The 23,063-nt window shown below is 42.8% G+C and overlaps 1 protein-coding gene across 1 annotated transcript in view; it reads right to left on the reverse strand.

The window, feature by feature from the left end:
* Positions 1-23,063, reverse strand: part of ZSWIM8 (zinc finger SWIM-type containing 8) — a 53,841-nt gene that overhangs the window by 1,953 nt on the left and 28,825 nt on the right. Inside the window, exons 6-25 of the mRNA XM_002193291.7 lie at positions 21,678-21,759; positions 20,943-21,063; positions 20,406-20,607; positions 19,351-19,526; positions 16,006-17,014; positions 15,193-15,324; positions 14,498-14,677; positions 13,020-13,203; positions 12,359-12,457; positions 11,353-11,477; positions 9,880-10,111; positions 9,469-9,621; positions 8,292-8,514; positions 7,822-8,111; positions 6,863-7,086; positions 6,094-6,576; positions 5,350-5,518; positions 2,927-3,100; positions 1,400-1,519; positions 289-467 (exon numbers count right to left, since the gene is read on the reverse strand). Coding sequence (XP_002193327.4) covers positions 289-467; positions 1,400-1,519; positions 2,927-3,100; positions 5,350-5,518; positions 6,094-6,576; positions 6,863-7,086; positions 7,822-8,111; positions 8,292-8,514; positions 9,469-9,621; positions 9,880-10,111; positions 11,353-11,477; positions 12,359-12,457; positions 13,020-13,203; positions 14,498-14,677; positions 15,193-15,324; positions 16,006-17,014; positions 19,351-19,526; positions 20,406-20,607; positions 20,943-21,063; positions 21,678-21,759 — 4,557 coding nt within the window. The remainder of the gene's footprint in view (positions 1-288; positions 468-1,399; positions 1,520-2,926; positions 3,101-5,349; positions 5,519-6,093; positions 6,577-6,862; positions 7,087-7,821; positions 8,112-8,291; positions 8,515-9,468; positions 9,622-9,879; positions 10,112-11,352; positions 11,478-12,358; positions 12,458-13,019; positions 13,204-14,497; positions 14,678-15,192; positions 15,325-16,005; positions 17,015-19,350; positions 19,527-20,405; positions 20,608-20,942; positions 21,064-21,677; positions 21,760-23,063) is intronic.

The raw sequence follows: 23,063 nt of genomic DNA on the forward strand, positions 1-23,063 counted from the left end.
TTGGAGTGAAGAAGACACACAACCACCCCAGCCTTCGTGGAAGAGCACAGAAGGCAGAAGGCCTTAGCAGAAGCAGCACAGTGAGTTCCTTTGCATGCAGCCCCCATACAGGCACATGATATCTATTCCAGTCCCTGCTAAGGGAGAAGGATGCATCAGGAAATGGACCACTTCAGCTCCCAGTGCCCAAGGCCCCTTCCCCTCTGCACATGCACACACAGGCAGCACCTCCAAGGCAGGCAATGGCCAGGCAACTTTTTACAGGCAGGGAGACAAGCCACACTTTACCTGCATATAGGCCTGCTGGCACCTCTGCACCAGCTGGTGGAAGGCTGGGGTGCGCAGGTGGTTGTGCACATGGGCAGGGTTGAGCCTCTGTAGAGCTTCCATGATGATCTCCTGGAGCACAAAAGGGCTCAACACCCCCTTGGCAGCACCAACACAAAACTGATGCACATAGTTTACACCTGCACAGGAGGAAGTCAGAACAACAGTGCTAAGATAACAGACAAAAAAGAAATCACATTTCACAACAAGAACCTGGATCAGAAGCACCTTCTTCTCAGTGTAATGCATCCTCCAGCAGGCTTGGGGGAGACAGTCCAGCATACTCATGGGACAGAGAAGATTCTGCTATATCTATCAGGTCTGAGGAGAGATCAGGTACTAGCTCACTGGTGTTCCCAAATTCACTTTTCTTTACAGGAGATGTGAAAGGAAACTAATGTGCCAAGGTTACTAGAAAGACAAGGATAACACTGTACCTTCTCCACTGTTTCCTGACTGCCAATCAAGGAAGGACCTAGATGCCTCAGCACTCAGGCTTTAAGGAGGCTGTAGACGTAAGTCAACCTTCCCCACCACTTCCTACAGTGGAGCTCTGCCAGCAGGAGCAGCAGAAGCTGTGCCACTAAACAAGCTGTTTGAAAGGTTTTTTTAGTTCTTACTGCTTATGAAAGAATTTAAAAAGTGAGCTGACAAAAAAGAGCCAAGAGTCAAATGGAAGCAAAAACAAGCAACCCCCTCAAAAAATAGGCATTTTGAGCACCTATTGCTATAAAGAGTCTTCACAGAAGATATAAATATACATAAGAGGAATACCTACAATATAATGGAAATGGAAAAGAAAGAATCAGTATTGCAGAATGGAAGAGATACAAGCTCTGAACCCTGTCCAATCTCATGTACTTCATTCAGTGACTCAAAATTCAACAGCATGCCTACAGAACCCAAAAATGGGACAAATGAGTGGATGAAAGAGCAGTAGGGGTCTTCTCTCAGGAATGGGATTGATATCAGGCTCGCCCAATCTTTGAAGTTTCACTCCTTCAAGAGCTTTTTCCCACCACGCCCCAAATCCAGCAAGTGGATTTCTGTTAAGTACTGCTCTGAACCTTACCTAACTTTGCAGCTAACCCAAGGAGCCATTTTACATCCTCAGTGTAGGGCGGGCTGCGGGAGAAGTTGTTGGGATGGTCGTTGTGAGCTCTTCGGCCAAGCATCTCCAGAGCCAGCATCCCTGTGAGAAAGGGGCAGCCACAGTCAAGCAGCACTTCTGCCCAGAAAGGCTTAGTCTAGCATTTCACTCACTGCAACATAACCTGACCGGCCTGCCCTTCACCAACAGAAAATTCCAGAGCTGCAGAATCCAGACAGAAATAAAAGGCCAATCTTGGAGCCTGACAGCACAGGAACTATCTTCAAGAACATCTGGATCTGCTGCTCCAGGCTAGGAAACCTGCACAGCCCTCACCCCTCACCAGAGCTGCAAAGAGACACTCAAGCACCCACAGCAGCATCAAGGAGAAAGCCCCAAAGGCTGCACTACAAGAGATGTCCTGAAAGCAAAGCCTTTGATCTAAGTTTTGCAACAGAGAAGTTACCCAAACCAACCTGCTCTGCAGCAAAAACAACAGGCCACCACTGAGCTGCAATATTGCCAATCTGAAAACATTTCACTTATGCCACTACAGTTCTTCAGACAAATCCACCCACTTAAATAGTTTTCAACTGCCAACATGTGCCACATCCTGATCTTCCAGACCATCTTCCCTGCCTGTGCCTCTGTCTTATTCAGGTTATTAAACACCCTTCATGGCATGCCATGTACCACTGATATTTTAAACAACATCTGCCTTTCTAGCTAACAAGTACTCTCTATTCTAGCTGTCAACAAAAAAGTCAAGCTTTCCTTCCATTTTCTTGCTGTTTCTCTTCTTTTGCTTATTTTAGAGGCTTCCTTCTCCTACACCAAGTATCCACTGGACTGAACCATGAGTACGTATAAGTAGCTTCCTATTTATTACTACAGTAGCTTACTGCAATCTAAGCTTAATCCCAAACCCCAAGAGTGCTATCCTTTGTACCAATGGCAATTGAGGCAGAGACTCTTCTTTTCTCATAACCAGTGTGACTGAGAAAGGAATGCTAATTACATATCCACTCTTCACTAAATATAAGTTCCCTCTGCATCTATCTTCAAAAAATAACTGGAGAGGCACAGGGAACTTCTTTGTCCATCTGAAGACTCAGCTGGTATTAAACTAGTGGTGTGCCATTCCCCCATCCATGAGCAGGAGCCAAGTATCATTTTATCATATAGTCACAACTTGCACAGTCACATCCTTGGAGGCCTATTCAGGCTCCTTTAAGTACATCTGTTGAAAAGCAAGATTCATTCCAGCTTTAACCCACTTAGCTTTCTTTTCTGCTCTGATGATCCTGAAAAGCAGTTATTCACTCTTACAATGCTTTGCCTTCATTTTTATACTCCATATCTGATCATCAACTTGCTTCTCCCTTGTCCCTCAGATGCATTCACCCCCAACAGGCATAGTAGCAAATGGCTAAATTGACAGTGAAAACCTGCAGCCTTGCCCTGAATCCCTCTCAGGGCAGCTACAGAAACCCACTTGACCATCCTTACCAACTCGGTATGCAGAATGGAGGTAGTGCAGACCCTGGGGGCTCACAGGCTGACTGTGCTGCTCATCCTCGGCAGGAAAACCCCCGGTAACAAGGGAGTTGGGCTGTGAGGACAAAGTTGTCAAGGAAGCACCCTGAATCGCTGGGAACGTTGATCCTGCATGGACACTGCCTACTGAAGAGAGCAAAACAGCAGCATTAGGACCAAGCATCAACCTAAAAGAAGGCTTATTTGGGACATCATCTCCTTCACCTGTCAGTGTAGGGTTATATTCCCCTAAGTAGAACAATACAGCAACCAAAACCCACAGGCTTACAACTGAAACACAATGGGCCAGGAATAGCTCTATTCTGTTTGCAAGGTGGGGCTGACAGGGTCAGTTACACTTGTGTCCATTTCTTCTACAGTATCTCATGAACATGCACAAAATCCACATTTTACTTGTAAATGTGCATGTTCAAAGGCATTTGCTATTATTAAATAAAATGTTTGGTTCTGATTTCTTGTGCAAGGAAATAATCATGTGTATGTCTACACCTGATGAGAAACTGCTAGGAAAATTACTGAGCAGGAACAGAATTAAGTCACTCAAAGATCAAGTCCAACAATGCGAGGTTCTTGCACTTCAGCTGTACAACAGCTGTCACTCCGTTCAGGAAGGCTGTTACTGGAGGCTGACCTCCAATTTGTCCCTGGAAAGAACAGTCACTGCATACACTGGCAGCACGTATCAACAGTGAAAACAGCAAGGAGACTTGAGAAGTTGTCAACTTCAGACACTTAACTATTATGAGCAAACTTAAGGGAAATGACAGGTTTCAAATGCAAATCCATTGCATTGTACCACTTAAACTTATACAGAGAGCAGTAAACACTGACTCACAATGCTGCACTCTGATAAGACTCAAATTTACCTGTCTCTCTCAAGAAAGGTACAAAGAGAAAAAACAAGGTTTGCTTGAGAACTCCAGAGCACAGATGCCATTAGGTGTGTGCAAACTGTTTCCTTATTTCACAGCTTCTTCACAATGCTACTACACCAGCTTGAGCAATGCTGCAAGTTCCTCTTTTTTCCCACCTCCACATTTGTTAGTGAATAGTTGAATACCTGAGAACATGTGTCTCCCAGGGAAGACCTGTCTAACCTACTCAGCTAAGGAGACACAGGGTGCCAAACAACGCACAAAGCGAGGCAAAATTCATGCTGCATTTGAAGTCTGGCCAAGAAGAATAACCCGTAAGAATGAGGTAAATTATTGCCAGAACTCAGGCATCACCACATGATTCTGTACTTCAGGAACAGTGAAACAGTATTGTAAGAACCGAAAATAAGTTTATGGAAGCTGTAAACAATGGCAACTGGAAAGGGTGGGGTTGTTTTCTCCTTTTGGTATTTTAAGTGTTCTAGGATGAATTAGCACTTCTGGAAGATTCATAACTCTTTGGAGGAATACAGAAATGGTTTCTCACAATGAAAAGTCACAGCATCAGTTATGACTAAGGCTGGCAGCTATCAGACCCCAAGGCCTTCAAGACTGTTTTATTTGCTTTTGTGGTAGCTTTTAGCATCAAAATACAGAATAAAAAATAACTGAAATTATTCTCCTGATACTCTGAATATGAAGGAGACCAACACAACTCTTCAGTATTTTTCCACATACCAGTCTTCCAGCACCTGGTGAGTTGCAACACACTGAAAACAGGGAAATATTACAACCTCTCCAATGAGGGGTTTGCAGAGACTGGGGTCAAGCACAACCCACTGGTGCAGGACTCCATGGCAATGACAGCATGTCCACAATCCAGTCAGAATCTGTTGTCCCAGTGTTACACGCTACTTCATGGATTTTCACCAGCACTCAAGCCCTAGCACAACACATTAGCAACCATTCCAAATGCTATTAACATGACTCTTGATAAAGCATCCATCATCTCTGATGGTTCGATGTTTGGGCACTGGCTGCCTCCAATCCTTTTCAGACAGGAAAAGACATTTAGTAGTGCTTCTGTAGCAAAGTTTGCCTGCTTCCTCACCCTGTTCACCTGACCCAACAGAATTACATGAGTCTGCTCAAGATCATCTATGCTCACCTTGCCCAAACGAAAGCAGGAATTAAGCTTTTACAGGTTAGAAATCAGAAAGACCACAAGGGCTCCAAACATGATTTTGTCTTGAGGCCAAAACAATCTCATACTAGAAATTCAGCTGAACAGAAGTTTCTCTCTGCTAGCTGTGTCAGGCTCCCTTGGGAATCCCAATACCCCTGAGCATGCACACCTTTAGAATGGTGTGCATTTGGCCAGAACTTTTCAGTGCAAGAACCCTCGCTCCACTTGTAATCAATGAGAAACAGGAGCTCACTGGGGAACAGCTAAGAGACAGTAAAGAAAGCTCTGCTCCCCAGCCCAGAGCCGTAACTCACGCGCTACATTGGAAGACAGCGACAGTCCCGTCTCGCTGTGATAGGGATGCACGGCAATCTGCGTCACGGAGGGGACGGGCACGCCAGGGAAGGACACTGCTGTAGCTGCCAGGGACGGTGCTGTTACTGAGTAAGGGTACTGTGCCCCTATGAATGCTGGATGGACACCCTACAACAGAAGGTACAGAACAGTCATTCCTGACCACTCAGAAGTAATTCAAAACATCATGTCCCCACACAAGCCCGAGAGCTTGAAAAGTCCAGCCTGAAGGAAGCAAAGGAAGAAACATGCACTGCATGAGCATTACATCTGTTTGCTCCTCCTCCTTTTAAAAACCTAATAATTTTGCAGAAAATCACTCCAAGACCTTCAAAAATAGGCAAAGGTTAAAACAACCTTTATTTGGTTTTCCCAGCGCAGTTTCTATTTAGCCTGCAAGCTCTCAAGAAAACAAGCTTTCCATCCAGTGCCTTCTGAGAAACTACAGAGCAACAGAAATTAAGAACTACTGATGTATCATATTTTTATATTCTCTTGAGATTTTAACTGCAGCCACAAAAGCTCCTTATTGCATAAATGCTGAGCAGGAGGGCCAAAGTCAGTGTCCCAATTGGCAAGTGAGAGCAGAAGTCAGATCTCAAGTCATGACAGGTCTGAGCCCCATGCTCTTCCCACTCCAATATACTCCCTCAGAAGCAGCCACACAAGGTCACAGTAATGAAGAAGGCACAGCCAAAACTCACCTGTGGATACGCCGAGCCAGGGACTGGGAAGACAGCTGGGCGTGGCATGTGCTGGATAGTATGTCCAATATACTGGGGGTTACAGGGGATGTGAGTCTGAAGGGTGGTGTAAGGGTGGAGACCCTGCGTGTGTGTATGTGCCATTGCTGGCCCTGCCACCGTATGCTGCTGGTACATGGTTGACCCCACAGAGATCACTGGCATGACAGTTGCTGCTGCAGTTACTGCAGCTGCCACCGTCACCGTGGTCGGCTCTGAGGTCACCCGGCTGTCTGCCAAGCCACGCGCTGCTTCAGACGTGGCCCGCGCGCCACCGGCACTGCAGCCAGTGGCTCCTTCTCTCTGGGCTGGGGTCCCACCAACAGTCTGTTCGTAAAGCCAGTACCACTGATGAGCTACTTCAAAGAGGACTTCTGGGTACACACCACCTCCTTTAGCTGCCTCTTCTACTGCCATGCAGGCCTTTTCCAGCATCAGGTTGTCCTGGGAGCAGTGAAACAAAAGAAGTTAAGAAGTAAAACATGGAATACAAGAAGGAAAAACTACAAGAGGGGAGAAGTACAAGGCACTCTAAAATGATTAATACTATGGGGACCAGCCAGATACTATGCAGCACAATAACCAGTGTTATTCATGAAACATAAGAAATCCAGCAAACTGGGATTAAGGCTGGGCAGTAGCAAAGGAGCCAACCCCACGAGTAACAACAGAACATCCTTGATGCTAGAAATCAGCCTCCACTAGCCGGAGGCTGCCATACGATGCTCACCTGCTCCTTGCACTGCACCAAAGCCCTCTGGATCTCGTTTGGGTTCAGGGCATGGGCATGAGGCAGGCAGCTGAGTGCCAGTTCAGCAGCTGCCCGCACCATATTGGAGTCTCTGGCCCGTGAAGCTCTGTCTGCCAGTGATGCCACCTCTGGGGGAGTTAGATGTCCATCCCAACACTCCACCAAGATGTTCAAGGCTGCGCTACCAATCTCCATGGCCTGCCCTAAGAAGAAGAGTGAGATACACTCTCACACCACTGTATGCCCAACACAGTTACAGTCAGCTTTCTTTCAACAGCAGGTGCACTCTTCACTTCCTTCAGGAGCAGTGACACAGCCCAGTTGCTTCTGGGTTCATATCAAATTTAGGTGCTTCCTCCCAAAACACAGGACAAACAAGACCACTCAATGATCAAGTGGTGAGTGAAGACACCACTACTTAAGCTAAAATGCATTGGAAATAGCAAAAAGTACTTGCTATAGCTGATTTTAGTACCCACAAACCAGTTTGGACCGTCAGTCTATTAACTCATGTCAGGAAAACATGAGTTTTCGAAGGTGTGTTTTTTAGGCCTCTAGAAGCCATGTGGATAGGTAGTAGGTACGGGTGCAATCAGAAGGAAGAGGAAAGTGAAAACTGAAAATTAGCCAGAGAGCATGTTCAGACTTGTCTGTCTCTTCAGCACGCTTCTGAAGGAGAGGTAAACACCAGTCTCTATATGAGAAATGGGCTTTTTAGACTGAAGCATGTTGCAGTACAAACAAGAAAGAGGTCACAAGAACTTTCCAGGCCAAAGTAACCACTGTATAAATCACTGCTGACCAGCAACTACTGCAGCTGTGTGAGCTGCTCACATGGCTCCTATAGCACAGTACTATCACCATTTTCAAGAACAAGCTTGCCTCTCTACCCCACTTCCTACCCAAAAGTTAGCCTCCCAATAAAGTTTTGCTGTAACCTGTGATCCAAGAGACATGGGAGGAGTAAGTTCGAGAGAGCCAGTTGGGAGACACAAAGTTGTGCAGCCCTAGTGCATACAGCCCAATCTCAAAGGCGCAGAGGTGAAGGTTGCGGTGTGGTCCCTGGTGCCCACCACTGGAGGAAGGGTGGGTGAAGATAGAGGTACTGCTGTTTCCACCTGCTTTGATAAGGACTGTCTTGGCCAATTCAAAGTAGAAGTGAGCAGCTGCCTCTGAGGGCTGGTTTGGGACATGAGGAGCATGGCTCTCCAGCCGCCTCCCTTTATACCTAGAAGAAAGACAGGAATCTTTTAGACATATACCCCAAGTTTGCCAGCTGGAGCTCCTGTCTTTGGGGTCCAGTGGAAACTAAGCAAATTTTCCCCAGGAAGTATTTCCCAAGGCACATGTGCCATGTCCCCAACATCAAGTCTAGAGGTTGCCTCTGTGCACTGGTATTATTCATTACCTGCCAACTTCCACAGTCTTTGCACGGGCTCCCCCACTTGCTCTCCTACTGCCACTGGAAGAGGAAGATCCCAGAGAATCACTTGAAGAACTGCTGATGCTGTCACTGTCCTGTCCTCTGCCCCAGGATGTTGTTGCCCAGCTCCCACGTAGGGGACGCCGACTAAGCGTTGGAGAACTGTCAGAGGTGGTTTCAGGAGCACTGCTGTCAATACTAGCCATGCCTACAACACCAGAACCAACACCGAAATGTCACCAGGGTTGGTAAATACAATGCATGAATGTAAACTCTGAACCATATCACCTAAGATCAGTTGTGTCAGTAACTGCCTTAGGGCTGACAGGCATTCATTGTAAATGAAGAGAGATTAAACAAAATCAATTTGGCCACAGACACCAGTGATGTTTTGTAATTGTTGGATTAAAATGCAGAAGAGTCCAAGAACATGGTATCTTGATTTCCCTCTTCACAACATCACAGCCCCTCACTCCACCTGCCAAGTTTTGTGGCAAATATATATACAAAGTCAAGATCCACAGATCACACGAATAGGAAGAAAACCCTTCAGATACATGCTGCACAACCTTCACATCCTCTGCCTCTAACTTATATCCTTCCCAAAAGAAGTGTAGAGAGGCAGCAGCTTCTCTGAATTTGGAAATTTTCTGGATCCAGGAGCACAGTGCTGCACTTCCAGAGTCAGCAGACATTCAGCTCCAGGTATCTAATCCATCACACAGAACACAACTGCTGCAAGAAAGCCATGGTAACTTGCCATACAGAAAGGGCCAGGAAATTTACGGAACAAATCTTATTTGTCCATGTCAAACACCTCAGAGACTCTTAGCTGCTTCTGCTGTACAGGAAAGGCTAACAAGTAAAATCCCAGAGTCTTAGAACAGGTTGCTCAAAGTTCCATCCAGCCTGGTCTTGAGCACTCCCAGGGATGGGGCATCCACTACTTTTCTGTGCAACCTGTTCAGACCCTCACAACCCTTAAAATAAAGAACTTCTTCCTAATGTCCAATATAAATATCTCATCTTTCAGTTTAAAGCTGTTATCCTTTGTCATATCACTACATGTCCTTGTAAAAAGCTCCTCTCTGGCTTTCTTGGGTACACCCCAGCAGACTGCCTAAGAGAGCAGTAAATGCTGTATGAGCTAGTCCATTCCCACCTGTGTGTTTCTTCTTCTGCCTGACCGGTGAACCCCAGCATCTCCCATTATATCCACCTCGGTTTCCAAGGGCCAGACGACTGGGGACCTTTCCCTCTTGTTTCAAAACAGTGGCCTCTGAAGCTGGCTCACAGGGGGACCTCTGAGAGCTCTCTGCATAAACAGAACAGTTACAAGGTAAACATAATTTTCTTTCTGTATCTCTAAAATCAGACATGGCCATTTAAAAGATACAAATATCAAAAGATAAAGGATTTTTATAAAATGAATGGTATTTATGAGCAGGATTATCTCAATTTTCTTTTAGTTATAAAGTATCTGACACTAGGCCAAAAATATTTAACTCAAGATCTGGAAAATAGACTGTAACAGTGGAAAATTTTAGCATAGCTGTTACAAACCACTTCTTACCCTGTGTACTCTTTTCTACAAAGTTCTCAGGACTGCTCTGGACTGCAGTGCTTACAGCAGCTTGCTGAGTGACAGAAGTCCCTGGAAGCTGCTGGATAGCTGCAGCAGACTGGGCAGCATGTTTGGAAGGAGATTTTTGATTGGCAACTGTAGGCTTGCTGGATGAGTAGAAAGAACTCAACGTCTGTGGTTTGTGAGTTTGACTCTCTCTGTCCAGGAGTTTGTCTAAAATCTTTAATAACAAGGGGAAGAAAAAAAAAAAAAAAGGCACTCATTAGAAGGGCAAGAGACCAGGCGTTACACTGAGACAAAGAGATAAAACACCAAATCGGCTTTCTAGTGGACAACAAATTTCATTTGTTGGAGAAAAAAAGAGAAAACTTATTTTCTAGAAAATATGCATCATCTTCCTGCACCAAAGAGCAACACAATGCACAGTTGAGAGCCATGTGGTCTGCATTACTTGAGAAAGCAAAGACTCAGTAATATCACATTTTCACTTGAAACAGCCACTGGCTTTACTTGAAAAGCACCCAAAACTATTGCAACTCTGGTATATCAAGGACAGAATGGAGAATTCTAAATTTAGTTCTGCCAGATGTTGTTTAAGTCAAAAATTTCATGCTCACCATTCAGAAAACCCTGTCATACATTACCGAGAAACTGGCAAAGCCACTAGAGAAACTGCTTTATACTGGCCTACTGTAATGTTTTCTTGTCATAATTTATTATGCAATTGGGGAACAATGCATCACCACATTCTAAGGGTTTGTCCACTTCTACTGTTTGTTCTCCATATTTAATCAACACCAGAAGTCTGACAGACCGTTTATGCGCAGATGATTGATATCACTGCCCTGCTATTCCCTGGAGAAGAGTATAGCAAAAATGCTTCTCTTTTAGGAGACAAAAAGACACTAATAATGTAGTTCTTGCTGTGTAAGAGGATTTCTGAATTTAAAAGATTAATAAAACCCTTTCTGAAGCTTCAGCAGCTTTCAATTTTTTTCTTCATTTGGGGTGAACAGGCAGAGTTTTACTCTCTCTTGCACAGGAAATTAAGACACAGGTGTACTGAACTAGTATATCAAAGAGGTGAGAGGTTAAGAAACAGAGGCTTTGCTAGCTATACTGCTCTACAAGCCAATATCCCTGCAGCAAAACACATGCAATTCCCAGACCACACACAGACTGTACAGCAAAAACACTTAGGAGTGGACTTGTCTTAGCAAGAAAAGCAGTGACAAGACATCTCCTGACTGGATCTTAAGAAACCTATGGAAAGAGTGCCTCTCCCAGGGGCAATGCACTCTGTACAATCAGGTTTTGCAGCAGTGGATGAATACAAATACCACAACAAAGCTTGTAAAACATCAGTATGTGACACAGCAACTTACACTCACTGGCCAGATGATCAAATCCATCAAAACCCAAACCTTCCTTCTCCCTCTCCCTTTTCAAAGGGAAACTCACCTTCTTCAGCTTAGACTGATCATCCTTGTAAGTAATCATCAGGGCTAGTGCCAGGTCTCCTTTCTCCCTTCGTGTGCCTTCACACAACAGAGGATGTTCTGCTTCACTGACAGTTGTTTTCATACCTGCCACCCATAAAAGAGCGTGAAGAGACAAGTGAGCTCATGGGACTACACTACGTCCTGGGAGCTGTCTATACTTCAGACTTTTTTAATCGCCTCACTGTTACAGGCAAAAAAAAATTTTTTCTGTTAACTTCAAAAATAGGCCATGAATAAACAGAAGCTGCAGTCTGTCCCTAGAATACCATGTTGTCAGAGCATCCAGATACTAAAAGACCACAGGAAGAGTCCAGGCAAGCCTACAACCCTATCTTGAAACAAACCTTTTGGTTTCTGCAGATGCTATAAGCCAGCATTCCCACACCATAAAAAACTCATCTCCTTTCTTTCAGAGATGAGGCAACAAACAACAGGTCTTGTCTAATCCATTTTATTCCTTTTTGCACACTGCTTTAAAACACACATATAGTATTGCCAACATAACATGTATATAATCACTGCTCTGTTGTTGAAGCAAATGAGGCACGAATCCAGTACTATGCTAAGATCCTGAATTATATGATAATGCTTAAGAGTACTTCTGCTAGTCTTTGACTACCATTGTCTAATCTCTTCAAAAATTATTGCCTTTTGTTCTCTGAAACTGTCCATTTCCACTGAAGTTCAGGCAATACATATTTCCTGACAAAAGAGTGAGCCGAAAGCTAAAATTCATGTGATTACCTAAACATTAAGCTCTCATCCAGTATTCTCCTTCCATTTTTTCACAGCTTTGCAACAATACCTCAACCCTGGCATGTAGAATGCCGCATCTGGTTCTGTCAAACTCTGCAAACGCTTCTATTTCTGCACCAAACTGGAATGAACTACTAACTCTCACAATTCAAAATGGGAAAGCATGCAGAACATGGATAAGGCAGACTTTTCTTGTAAAAGATTCTTACCAAGAGCAGCAACAGCTGCCTCAAAACCAAGCTCTTCATCTCCAGGCATTTCATTATTCCAATTACGGCTTGGGGGTCTAGAGCCTGTAGGAGAAACCACTGAAAGAAGACAACAGAATTAGTATTCACCTTTCAAAACTCAGGCTTCAAAGCAAAAGACATTTCTGAGAGCTTTCTGAATTGCAGAGCTTCCTGTGGTCCCATTCTTAGCCTCATACCAGTTTCCACAGACCACAGCACCTTAGAGGGCTTTTTTCCTATTTCTTTTTCTAAACTCAGAAGGCTCCAAACCAGTATATTGCCAAGTCAGTCTTCTAATCCCAGGTTGCTGTGTTCTTTTTATATTCTAGATTTATATTAGCTTCCTCTGAATATAACCAGAATAAAAGCAGCAAAGTCAGTAATTTATAACTATTTTACAAAAACAGATGGAGTGCTGAAATGTCTTAAGTAGCAGCTCTTTTCAAATGTAGGCAGGAGAAACAGTTCCACTAGGGAACAAAATATCTTTAAAACAATGTAGAGGCAAGTGCAAGCAACAGTGCACAAAGAATTAAACTTTGGTTGTTCTTATACAGAAGACAGTTTCTCTTTGAAAATCCCTCAAGACCTGGCATCTCAGAATATGCCTTACACACACTCAGGCCAATGCAGTCAGTACCTGGAGTGCACAGGACATCAAATATAAAGCTTGCCAACATCAGAGGCAGGACAGGACGGTAATCACACAAGGTCCCTTCTCGCAGTTCTTCAGCTCTTCCTCGAATAGTGTTCATCTCATTGGTGCCCAAAGGAATCTTTTTCAAGAGGGCTGCAATCTCAGATTCCTGATAAGCCAGCTTCACCTGGTAGTATCCGCAAGGAAACAGAATAAAAGCTGTCAACAGCATAGTCCCCTGCGGGAGCAGACCGTTTTCCCCTGTACGTAAAGTATAGCAATAGTTTTTATTAATTTATTAAATTACAGCAATGCTTCCCAGCCCTAGCCACCATTGCCATTCTCTCCACAATAAAAACAGGTTTTCAAATCTAATAACAGTCTTGCTTCATATTTGTACACAAATTTTTTTACTCAAATGATCACTCTTCAGCTGCATACAGAAAAAATGCATCAGCTCTCCTAAGAACAACAGCAGAAGTATCTGACTGATAGGCCAGTGGAAAAGGTGGTTACTTGTAATTTTAGGAAGAAAGGATGCTGTGTTAAGTGATACACCCATTTGAGACATCAGAGACTGATTAGCAGAAGAATGGGCACAGCTGCAGTACACATGCCATCAGGATGAAGACATTTCACTACTCTGACTGTATTCTCTCAATTCTTAACATGTGAAAGTAATAGTTTTCTTTTAGGTAGCAAGTGACTGCCAAGCTCACAATCTTCTAATCAGCCCATAAGAAGTACAGATAATTGTAATTGGTGGGTAGCTAGCAACAATACAAACCCTAAGGGACTGAACAACCCTGCAGTGAAAAGCAAGGTAGCTGTAAAATCACACAGACATGTCTTGACTGGACACTTTTTTACAAAACAGGAATCCTCACAGTAATCAAGAGCATCCAAAATAATATGCTTGCACATTGCATATGCTTGCTTGCCAGTGAAGAGGTATCAGGAAAAGCAACAATTTTCAAACAAGTAACAATTGCACCAATTCACCCTAAGAAATAACTTTCAAACCATTTCACCAATGCAAATATGGACAAATATGGATATTTACAAATGACTTTGTTTTCCCCACATTAGCAAAGCAAGATGAAAACATATTTAAGATAGGAACTAGGCTCTTCTAATCAGAATAATACTTTCACAGAAGATTTTGTACTCATTTAAATATTTTCAGACTTATGTGAAATGTGAAATCAAAGACCTGTTGACACATGAGGTCTGAGCTTCCTATCAGTGAAGGTAACAACAGCTGAAGTTATATTGCTAATAATTTTTTTAGGAGATCAACATGTCCTAATGGGATGTACACTCAGTTGATTTAGTTCCACTGCAATCCGTTTTAAGAAAACAGATAAAAGCAAACCAAAAAACATATAAAACCAAACTTCATGCTGAAATTTAAACCATGTGAGCAAACACATTCCAGAAGAACAACATTTATGGATACTGTCTTGGAGATATTTCATTACCTCCAGAGCCTTGGTAGAGGCAGGCGGTCTCTGCAGCTCCAGAGCAAACATTCCTATTCGGAAGGCCAGGTTGTGGTACTCCAGCCGCTCACTCAAGACAGTCAGCAAGAAAGCAGCTTTAGATAAGGTGTTGGTTGCCATCCATGTCTGTTTGCTGGTTGACACCTTGTTCTTTTTGCCCTGTTTGAAGAGGAATTTGTCACAGGACACTTTCCTAAACATCCTAAATGACTCTATGTTTGTCCTCTTATCCTTTGCAGTCATTATAGACAGGAGAAAGAATAAAATACATTGAGATTTTGTTCCTTCTGCTGAGGAATCTCAAATTTCAGTGGTTACCACTGAACATCATTGCTTTCCCTATGTCACCCCACCACAACACAGTGAAAGAGCTGGCCTGTGGACAAGACACGTTTCCTATTGGACTGATGCTGTGCAGGCAGATGTCACACACCTGTCCCTTCCAAGGGAACCCTTCTATACAACAAGCACTGCTTAGTGTCACTACAACTGAGTTTCCAGAAGTTTATCCTTACGTCCAACCCTCTTATCCTGAAGCAACAAAACTACTAACATTTCCAGTGATGTACACTATGAGATAGACTAAAGTTTTGGAGAGAATCACGAGAAACAGGGTCACCTGCACAGAGCTGCACTAACATCATGACTACTGATGGCTGCTGCCATCTCTCTACCTTAGTTGGTGGCTGCTCCACTTTGAGATCTGGAGGGTTGGCCAGTAGGTCCCTGGCAAGCTCTACAGTCAAGCGGCAAGCCTCATTACTGTATCCATGTGCATACAGTGCCTCTGCACAGGCAAACAGGATCTGCAAGAAAGAACAAAAGGTCATGTTTAAACCACACTACCCCGGCCTGGAGTTAGCCTGCTCAAGCCACTTGTCACAAAGACTGCAAGCACAATTCACAGCTAACTTCAGCAGCAGGTATTCTCAGAACCATCCTTGCCTAGTCCTTCACCATCACTCCTTGAAGCACTCCTCTAAAATGCCTTTTCTTACATTATTAAGTCCTGTCATCTCTCCAAGAGCTATGAAATCAGAGAATAGCTAAAAAAACATTAAACCTCAAACTACCACTATTTCCATGCATTGTCATTTGGCTGCTTGGTTATATAGGTGCAATCTCTAAACACATTTTGTGGTTATTACAGGAATAAGACACAGTTTATTTAGACTGCTTCTCCTTTCCAAAGAAGGTGAAAAGTACACACAGTTTTGTCTGTGCTTATAAATCCTGGAGTGTGAGATGGGACCAACCAAAACTGGGACACACTTGCAGTTAGCACAGAAATAGGGAATCAAGCTTGTGGGAAGCAGACATATGCTACCATTGCATTAAGCTTGTAGATGACACAGTTGGTTATCACAACATTTTAATTAAGCACTTGATTTAACAACATCCTAGGTTAAGTGTGACAGATGTGAGGGTGGTGAGACCATGATTTATACAACACAGCAAAACAACATTTTGAACTAGATTCAGCTCACCTCCATCCGGTTCTCCTGTTCCAGAGGCTTTATACCAGCAAATATATCCTGCTCCTCTTCAATTCCCCCTTCAGCTTTGTCATCATCTTCCTTGGCTACCTCTTGTGGATTCAGATAGTATACCTGGTAATCATCTTCCTCTTCTCCATCATCCCCTCCCCCTGCTGCACCATTCTCTCCCACTTCTTCTGGCTTCAGACTTGCACCACCAGAGTTCTCATCTGCAGAAGGCAGGTCATCATCACCACTACCCATCTCCCCTACAGGGTCCTTGGGTGGTTTCTTGGCCATGGAACTGCTCCTGAGAGTGGGCTCAGGTCCCTCGGAGAAGTACACTCCACCATCTTCCTCAAAGGCATCCCTGTAGCTCCTGCTCAGTGGACTTTCTGTAAAACTAAAGGTGTTACTGGCTTCTGCCCCCAGTGCCAAGCTGCTGTCATCCAGGCTCATCTCTGCCAAGTCTGGCTCCAGAGAGCTGTCCTCACTGCTCATACGGCGTTTCCCACTATGTTTACTGGTCAAGCCTTTGCTCACTGGCAACTTTGCTTTGCTCACTGCAGTCTTATAGACAGCTTTATCCCCTTCTGCCGAGAGCCGTCTCAGAACCCTCTGCGGCGTTTCAGAGACAACTTTCCGCTTTCCGCTGAGCTCTTTGGGACGAACCGCTGGCTCCTGGGGAGAGGGCCGCAGCCTGTCCCCGGGCTGCACACACTGTCCCCCGGCCTCCTGGCCGTGGGTCCTACCAGCCTCACAGGCACTTTCTGCACACTGCAACCGGCAGCTCCTCTGTTGGATGGCCTTTACCCAACAGAACGAGTTCTTCTTGTCAGTGCTGCTGTATGTAATCCCAGGAATGGGATAAGCTTCCTCCCAGTTGAAGTAACAGGCTTCTACAGCTGGCTTGAAACCTTGGAAGAGCTTCTCCAGTGATTTCTTGTGCTGACCCCTCTTAACATTATCTATGACTTTCAGCTGCCACTGTCTGAGCTGTGAGCAAAGATCCCTGCGCCTAAGAGAAGAAAGGGGATAGGTTAGGAAGCAGACACAAAAAGCACCTGCAACAAACTACGACTTAACCCACAGAACGCTTCCTTCCTTTGGCCAGAAACATCATCTGCTGAATTAAGATAATGCTAAATACAAACAACTCTAATAAGAAGATAGGCTGAAAAAAGCAAACAGGTTTATTAACAACTGGATTCTAGACAGGTTCATGATGCAGAAACACAACATGAAAGCACAATACAAACTGGAAGGTTTAAGAAAAAACACTGTCTGCCCTGTTGGCTCATCTGCCTTAAATAAGGTGTTAGTGATTTGAGTCTCAGCAGTCTCAGACGAGCAAGTACCATGGGGAACTGCCCTTGGAAGCACTCATAAACCAGTTGGCAGCAGCTGTGAAACAGCCCTGTGAATAACTCCAGCTAAGACATTCACAAGTACAACCTAACTTGCCTACCCAGGGAAGCACAATGACAGACAGGACCACCTAATCTCCCTCCCAGGCATTTACCTCTTTACCCTAATGTGCCTATATAGAGGCCAACAATTTAATTCAAGATTTATCAGGCTGTCCTCAGGAGAACAATCTGTTGCAAACCATAGGGACAGCGATAATTGATGTTCAAGTAACTTTGAAGAAGCAGCAAGCTGGCAGGACTACATAGACTCATGTTACACAGTTAGTCCCATGCCCCCATATTACTAGGGAAAGAACAAAACAGTTCTGCATTTTCTAGCTCCAAATCTGACATAAGGCCTATGCACTTGAGCAATAGTATAAATGGTGATCTAATTCAAGAGAAAAAGACATTTCTAGAAATTTCACCACGCCTATCAACTGCCATTCTGTTTCTGCCACACTTTTCTGATGCATAATCCCAACACTTAAATTCTATCAGATTTCCTATCAAAAGTAAAAGAACAAGCAAACAAAATAAAAATTGAGGTGGCCCAGTTTAGGTGCAAAGGGTATTAGGAAAAAAGGGACTAAAAGAAATTGACTACTTATATTTGTCCACTCAAGAAATTAATTAACCAGGAAATATACTGGTTAAGAAGATGATTTTCAGAAGGAAAGAGGAGCAAGAACTACTTGAGAAGGGTAACATAAAGATGAAAATCTGTGAAATCTCCTTGTGATTCACAGTAAGGATTAGGAAGCACAAGAAGAGGGTCCTTGGAGACTACTCAAACACCAAGAGAATAGGTAATCAAGCAGGAGCATTTCAATTATTCATTAGCTGGAGTAGGAGATCTGAGCAAATCTGAACTGCATCAAATAGCTCAAATGTGAATAAAGATAGCACAACTTCATACGTTATTAATGTCCAAAACACTTTATGCTTTTTCTGTCTGATTTGATTGATGTTTGTGTTTATTTTAAGCCTCATTCCAAGTTTCCTACAGTTTTTGTCTTCAACTCCTATACTTAGCTACTTCATATTGTAAACTGTACAAGACAGAAACTACACCCATTTTAGCAGAGCATTAAGTCCCTGGTATGCCTTTCATAGGGCATTTTATTAACATTACACAATTCAGAGAAAGCGAATCTTATTAACATGTAATTGTTCTGAAATTATCATCCTGTTTTCATTTGTTCTGAGAAACTTCTGAGAATTTATAGCATATTAAGTTAATCCAATACATTTTATACACCACACTCTGTAGACAAGATGTACAAAACAAACTATTACAATGTCAACCACAGTATCTCAACAGGAGCTCTCAGCACCTCCTCTGCTATTCAACTTGTGCTAAATAAAGATGGTGCTAAATTAAGATGGCAGTGACTTACCAGAGCACAATATGGTTTAGAAATTTGCAGAAGCCACATAATTTTTTTCTCAGACAATTGAAAACACTGACTGAAAATCATACACTGGTGACACTGTTTGCCATTACACTGCAGAGAACAAACTCCTTAAGAGCACAGAAAGTAAGAACTGGCTCATCTCAAAATACACAGTAGTGAATGACTGGGCTAAACAGAATTCCATTAAACTGCTGAATGGTTAAATATAGAAACCTTTAAAATTAATTGGTAGCTGGTGCTATTATTCAAAGAAATGTTTTCCACTAGGACTAAAATGCAGAATTACACCCATATATAAGAAAGGACTCAGAAAACAAATTAGTTGCACTACTTGATGTTGCTAAAAGTAAGCAGCAATAGCAATTAAAGTAATTACAGTGCTTTGACTGTCACACAGCACATAGTCCAGAAGGACTAATGGTTGAACAGGTATTGAGGTAATGATACAAACACAAGAAATCCAGAGGATGAAACTCTTTAATGTGGTTGAGTATCACAGAGAGACAGGAACTGATTCTGGAGCTCACCTCTGTGGACTAATAGTTGGGTCAAGGACAGCCAGCCTCCAAAGAACCACCATCTCATCACACATGCTTGCACAAGCATGAGCAGCTACTTCTGACTGGCCATTGCTGCGTCCTGTGTGCCCACTGGCACTGCTGTGTGATGCGGATGTTCGCACACTGTACCACCAGCCAGTTATCTGCAGAAGAAAAGGTTCAGTGGAGCTGTGCTGTGGCCAACATCTCATCCCCTGCTCTCACTTTATCTCACAATCCCAAGGAAACAGGATCTGTAGTTAATACAGGTTTTCATGTGACTCCAAAATAATTATGACTATTAAAGCAGTATTGGTTTGTGAGAACTAAGGGCCTCAAAATTTCTCTGGTTAGAAGGCACATGCCCAAAGAACAAAACACTCACAGGACATTCACTTCCTAGAGGTCTTCACACTTGGAGAGAAAAAGTAAACAAATGTGATACATGGAACATTTCCTTTCCCTTGCCTAAAGTTGAGGTATGGCATGGAGCATAAAGGAAAATTATACCACAGTTCATATTACAGACTGAATCAAAGTCCTGAACTATCAAAAGAAATCTTTTTTTCTAATATTATTTTAACAAAATAGAAGTAATGCTTCAATCCACCAAAAGGTATCTTTCATAAAGATAACAAAAGAATCTGAGATTCTATCACACAACATATATAATCAGTTTTTATCAACATGACAGCGCATACATGATGTGCTTTGTTTAAAAAAACCAGAAACAGAACAACTCTAAAATAAATCACCTTGATTGGGAAGAAATCAAATCAAATACGCTGAACAAAAAACTCAGACTCTACATACTCATGTTAGAAGAACTGAGGCATTTGGGGAATATAGTGTTACCAGGACATCACTAAATCAGAACAAGAGCAAACTGTAACATCCTTTTAGTGTGGAGAAGCACCTGCCTACAACACACATAGGCTATCAAAATTTATTGTATTCAGCCATGGGCTGTATAGACACAAAGCACCAGTTACTGGTTCTGCCTGATTCCCCAAAACATCCCCCAACTCGAAGCAAAGGGATACCTGCTCATAGTTGAGACACTGGTCAGTCAGAATCTCCAGCAAAGGAGCTGCATTGCTATCCCGTCTCTTAAACATCTCCCGCACAATGGAAAGCAAGTTCCAGATTCCTTCAGGTTCTCTTCCTCGCAGGGGACGCAGCAGACAAGCCCACTCAGCAGCAGCTGGTGGCTCAGTGGAAGACAGATACATTGAATTCACATCACTGTACATAAACCAGAAGAATAAGGTGAAAAAATTAAATCAAGCACAGTCATACAAAATTCTGACTATAATCTAAATCCAGAAATATGTCTGCCCTTCAATGGCACAGACACGAGTAACCTAAAAGATAGAATGCATAATGAGCTAAAGAACACCACACTGTATTGTAGAAATATACTCTACTGAAGTAACACTGCAGAAGCTGCACAAAAATACAGTCCTGAAGAGTGACCATGATAGGGAGCATCCTTCAATCTAAATTATACAGGCTATATGGTGAATGAATTTACAGATCACATGAAAGTCACATTTTCCTTTCAATGGGAAACAGCTTACCTGAAAACAACAGGAGTGGGTCCACAGAATTTATGAAGGGTTTTCTTTATGTTGTCACTCAGAGTAGATTCATCTAAGTACCAGGTGCTTTGATCTGATGCAGAAGGTCCAGCAGTGGGATCTTACAAAAGAAAGACACATTTACAGTCAGCAAGCTTTAAAGATACTTTACTCTATGTACCCAACCACAGAGTACACAAGCAGTGCTACCCAAGTTGTTTCACCCATTGCTGAACACCCTATTCAGAATTATCTTAAAATGTTACCATGACAGTACCTTCAACATTAACAACATTAAATTAACAGCTTCTTCTTGACCAGAAAGGTAATGCAGCACTAGAATAGGAATGCTCTAACATCTCCGGTAACCAACACTTAGGTAAGCTACCCCAAGTCACAGCTAACCCAGTCTAGTGTTGCAAACAGTCCAGTTTTAAGCAGGAACTTGGGAGACATTCCCTCCAATCAACATTCCCAGGACTTTATATTTAATACCAAATTAAAAAGATAAACACTTTGTTAGAAAGTGCATTGCCTGATGCTCCCTTCTTCTGCAAGCACTCTGAGGTGCCTGTTGTTGTGCCATATATAAATATGTAGGTGCCAATACTCATCTCTTTTCCTTTATTTCCAACTGCAATCCAAGCTGCAGGCTAACAAATCAGTTCAGAAACCTGAAGCAATTCTCTTCCTATCTGTGATACAGATTGCTGAAAAAAGAAGTATCAAAATTACCTGGGGCTCCACATACTGTGTTGATGGCAGTAGACTGAGAAGATAACAACTCATCCAGCAAGCGCTGAGCTGTTGGAAGAATCTGAAAACATGAAGCAAACTTTCAATACACACAGCATTTCTTATCCTGCTACACCCAGCCAAAGACCATGACTGAAGCACTCTGGCAATTTCAGGAGTATGGAATAGAGAGCTACGTTTTCAGAAAGGACGACAGAGGGTGCTAAAGATCACACAACAGCCACCAGCCGTGAAACCTCCCTCACAACCCACGAAAGGCTCACTTTCTGCAGTCACACTCTAAGAAGTAAGCAAAACCATCACTATTTATTAGCTCCTTTCTCATTTCTGGAGAAATAGAAGCCTATAGAAAGTGATATTGAAACTAATTTTGAGAGTTAGGGAAGCCACTGCTGTCAAGGTCACCATTTTCCTGCACTTTGAAAGATCTTTACTTCTTGCTACTAAATAATTTCTCTAAAACCCAAGCAAGTGGGAGCAAGGGAGCAAACTATAAAATACATCTATATATAATTTTTGGGGCAGACTTTAGCTTATTTACCATCCAGTTAGCAAAGGGATTCAGTAGTACATGAATGCATGTCAGCATTTAAACTAATCATTGCTTCTGGACCAGCTCAGAGCCTAAGCAGCAAAAGGTTCACACTGATTATAAAATCCTATGTAGATATACCCTTAACATACTATTTCTGAAAGAAAAATGCACAGTAGGAAGAATTTACTTCCCCACACTAAGTCTGGTCTGAAAGTATAGATCAATTTAGCCTTTAGTATGTATGCACAGAACAGGCAATTTGTTAATCCACATAATTAGGATTAAAATTACTTGCAGCAGAATATCTGATATCCCCCACCTCTCCCCATACAACAGCTGAGGTAAAAGATCACTTTTACTGCAAAGAAAGGCACATTCAGTACACCTGTATTTGCAAATAATACAGATACATCTCAAACAGATGGAAGAAAAAAATGTTTCATAAGGATATTTTACATTTCAATCACCTAAAGAAACAAATTCAGCATTAAGCTACTTTGTACCTTTTTTCCACTACTACATATTTTAAGAAAATTCACAGGTCTCGGCAGTGTCACACCTGAAGGTTGAGTCACTTGCAGTGACTCTCCATCAGTCTTTTTTGCTAATATAATCATGCTTAATTGGAATAGGAATGCTGGCTTCATAAGAGGAAATAGCTCTTGGGTGAAGAACTAGGTAAAAAATTCCAGCTGCCTTTCCATGATTTTCATAGATAGAGAAAACACTTTCTATGGAGATTCTGAAAACCACCTAGCTGCATTCTTATAAACTGTCATTCTCTTACACATTAAAGTAATTCAGCATTACATTTCAAGAGTGTACCATGT

The sequence above is a fragment of the Taeniopygia guttata genome, chromosome 6, assembly GCF_048771995.1.
Source record: "Taeniopygia guttata chromosome 6, bTaeGut7.mat, whole genome shotgun sequence".
NCBI classification, from domain to species: Eukaryota; Metazoa; Chordata; class Aves; order Passeriformes; family Estrildidae; genus Taeniopygia; species Taeniopygia guttata.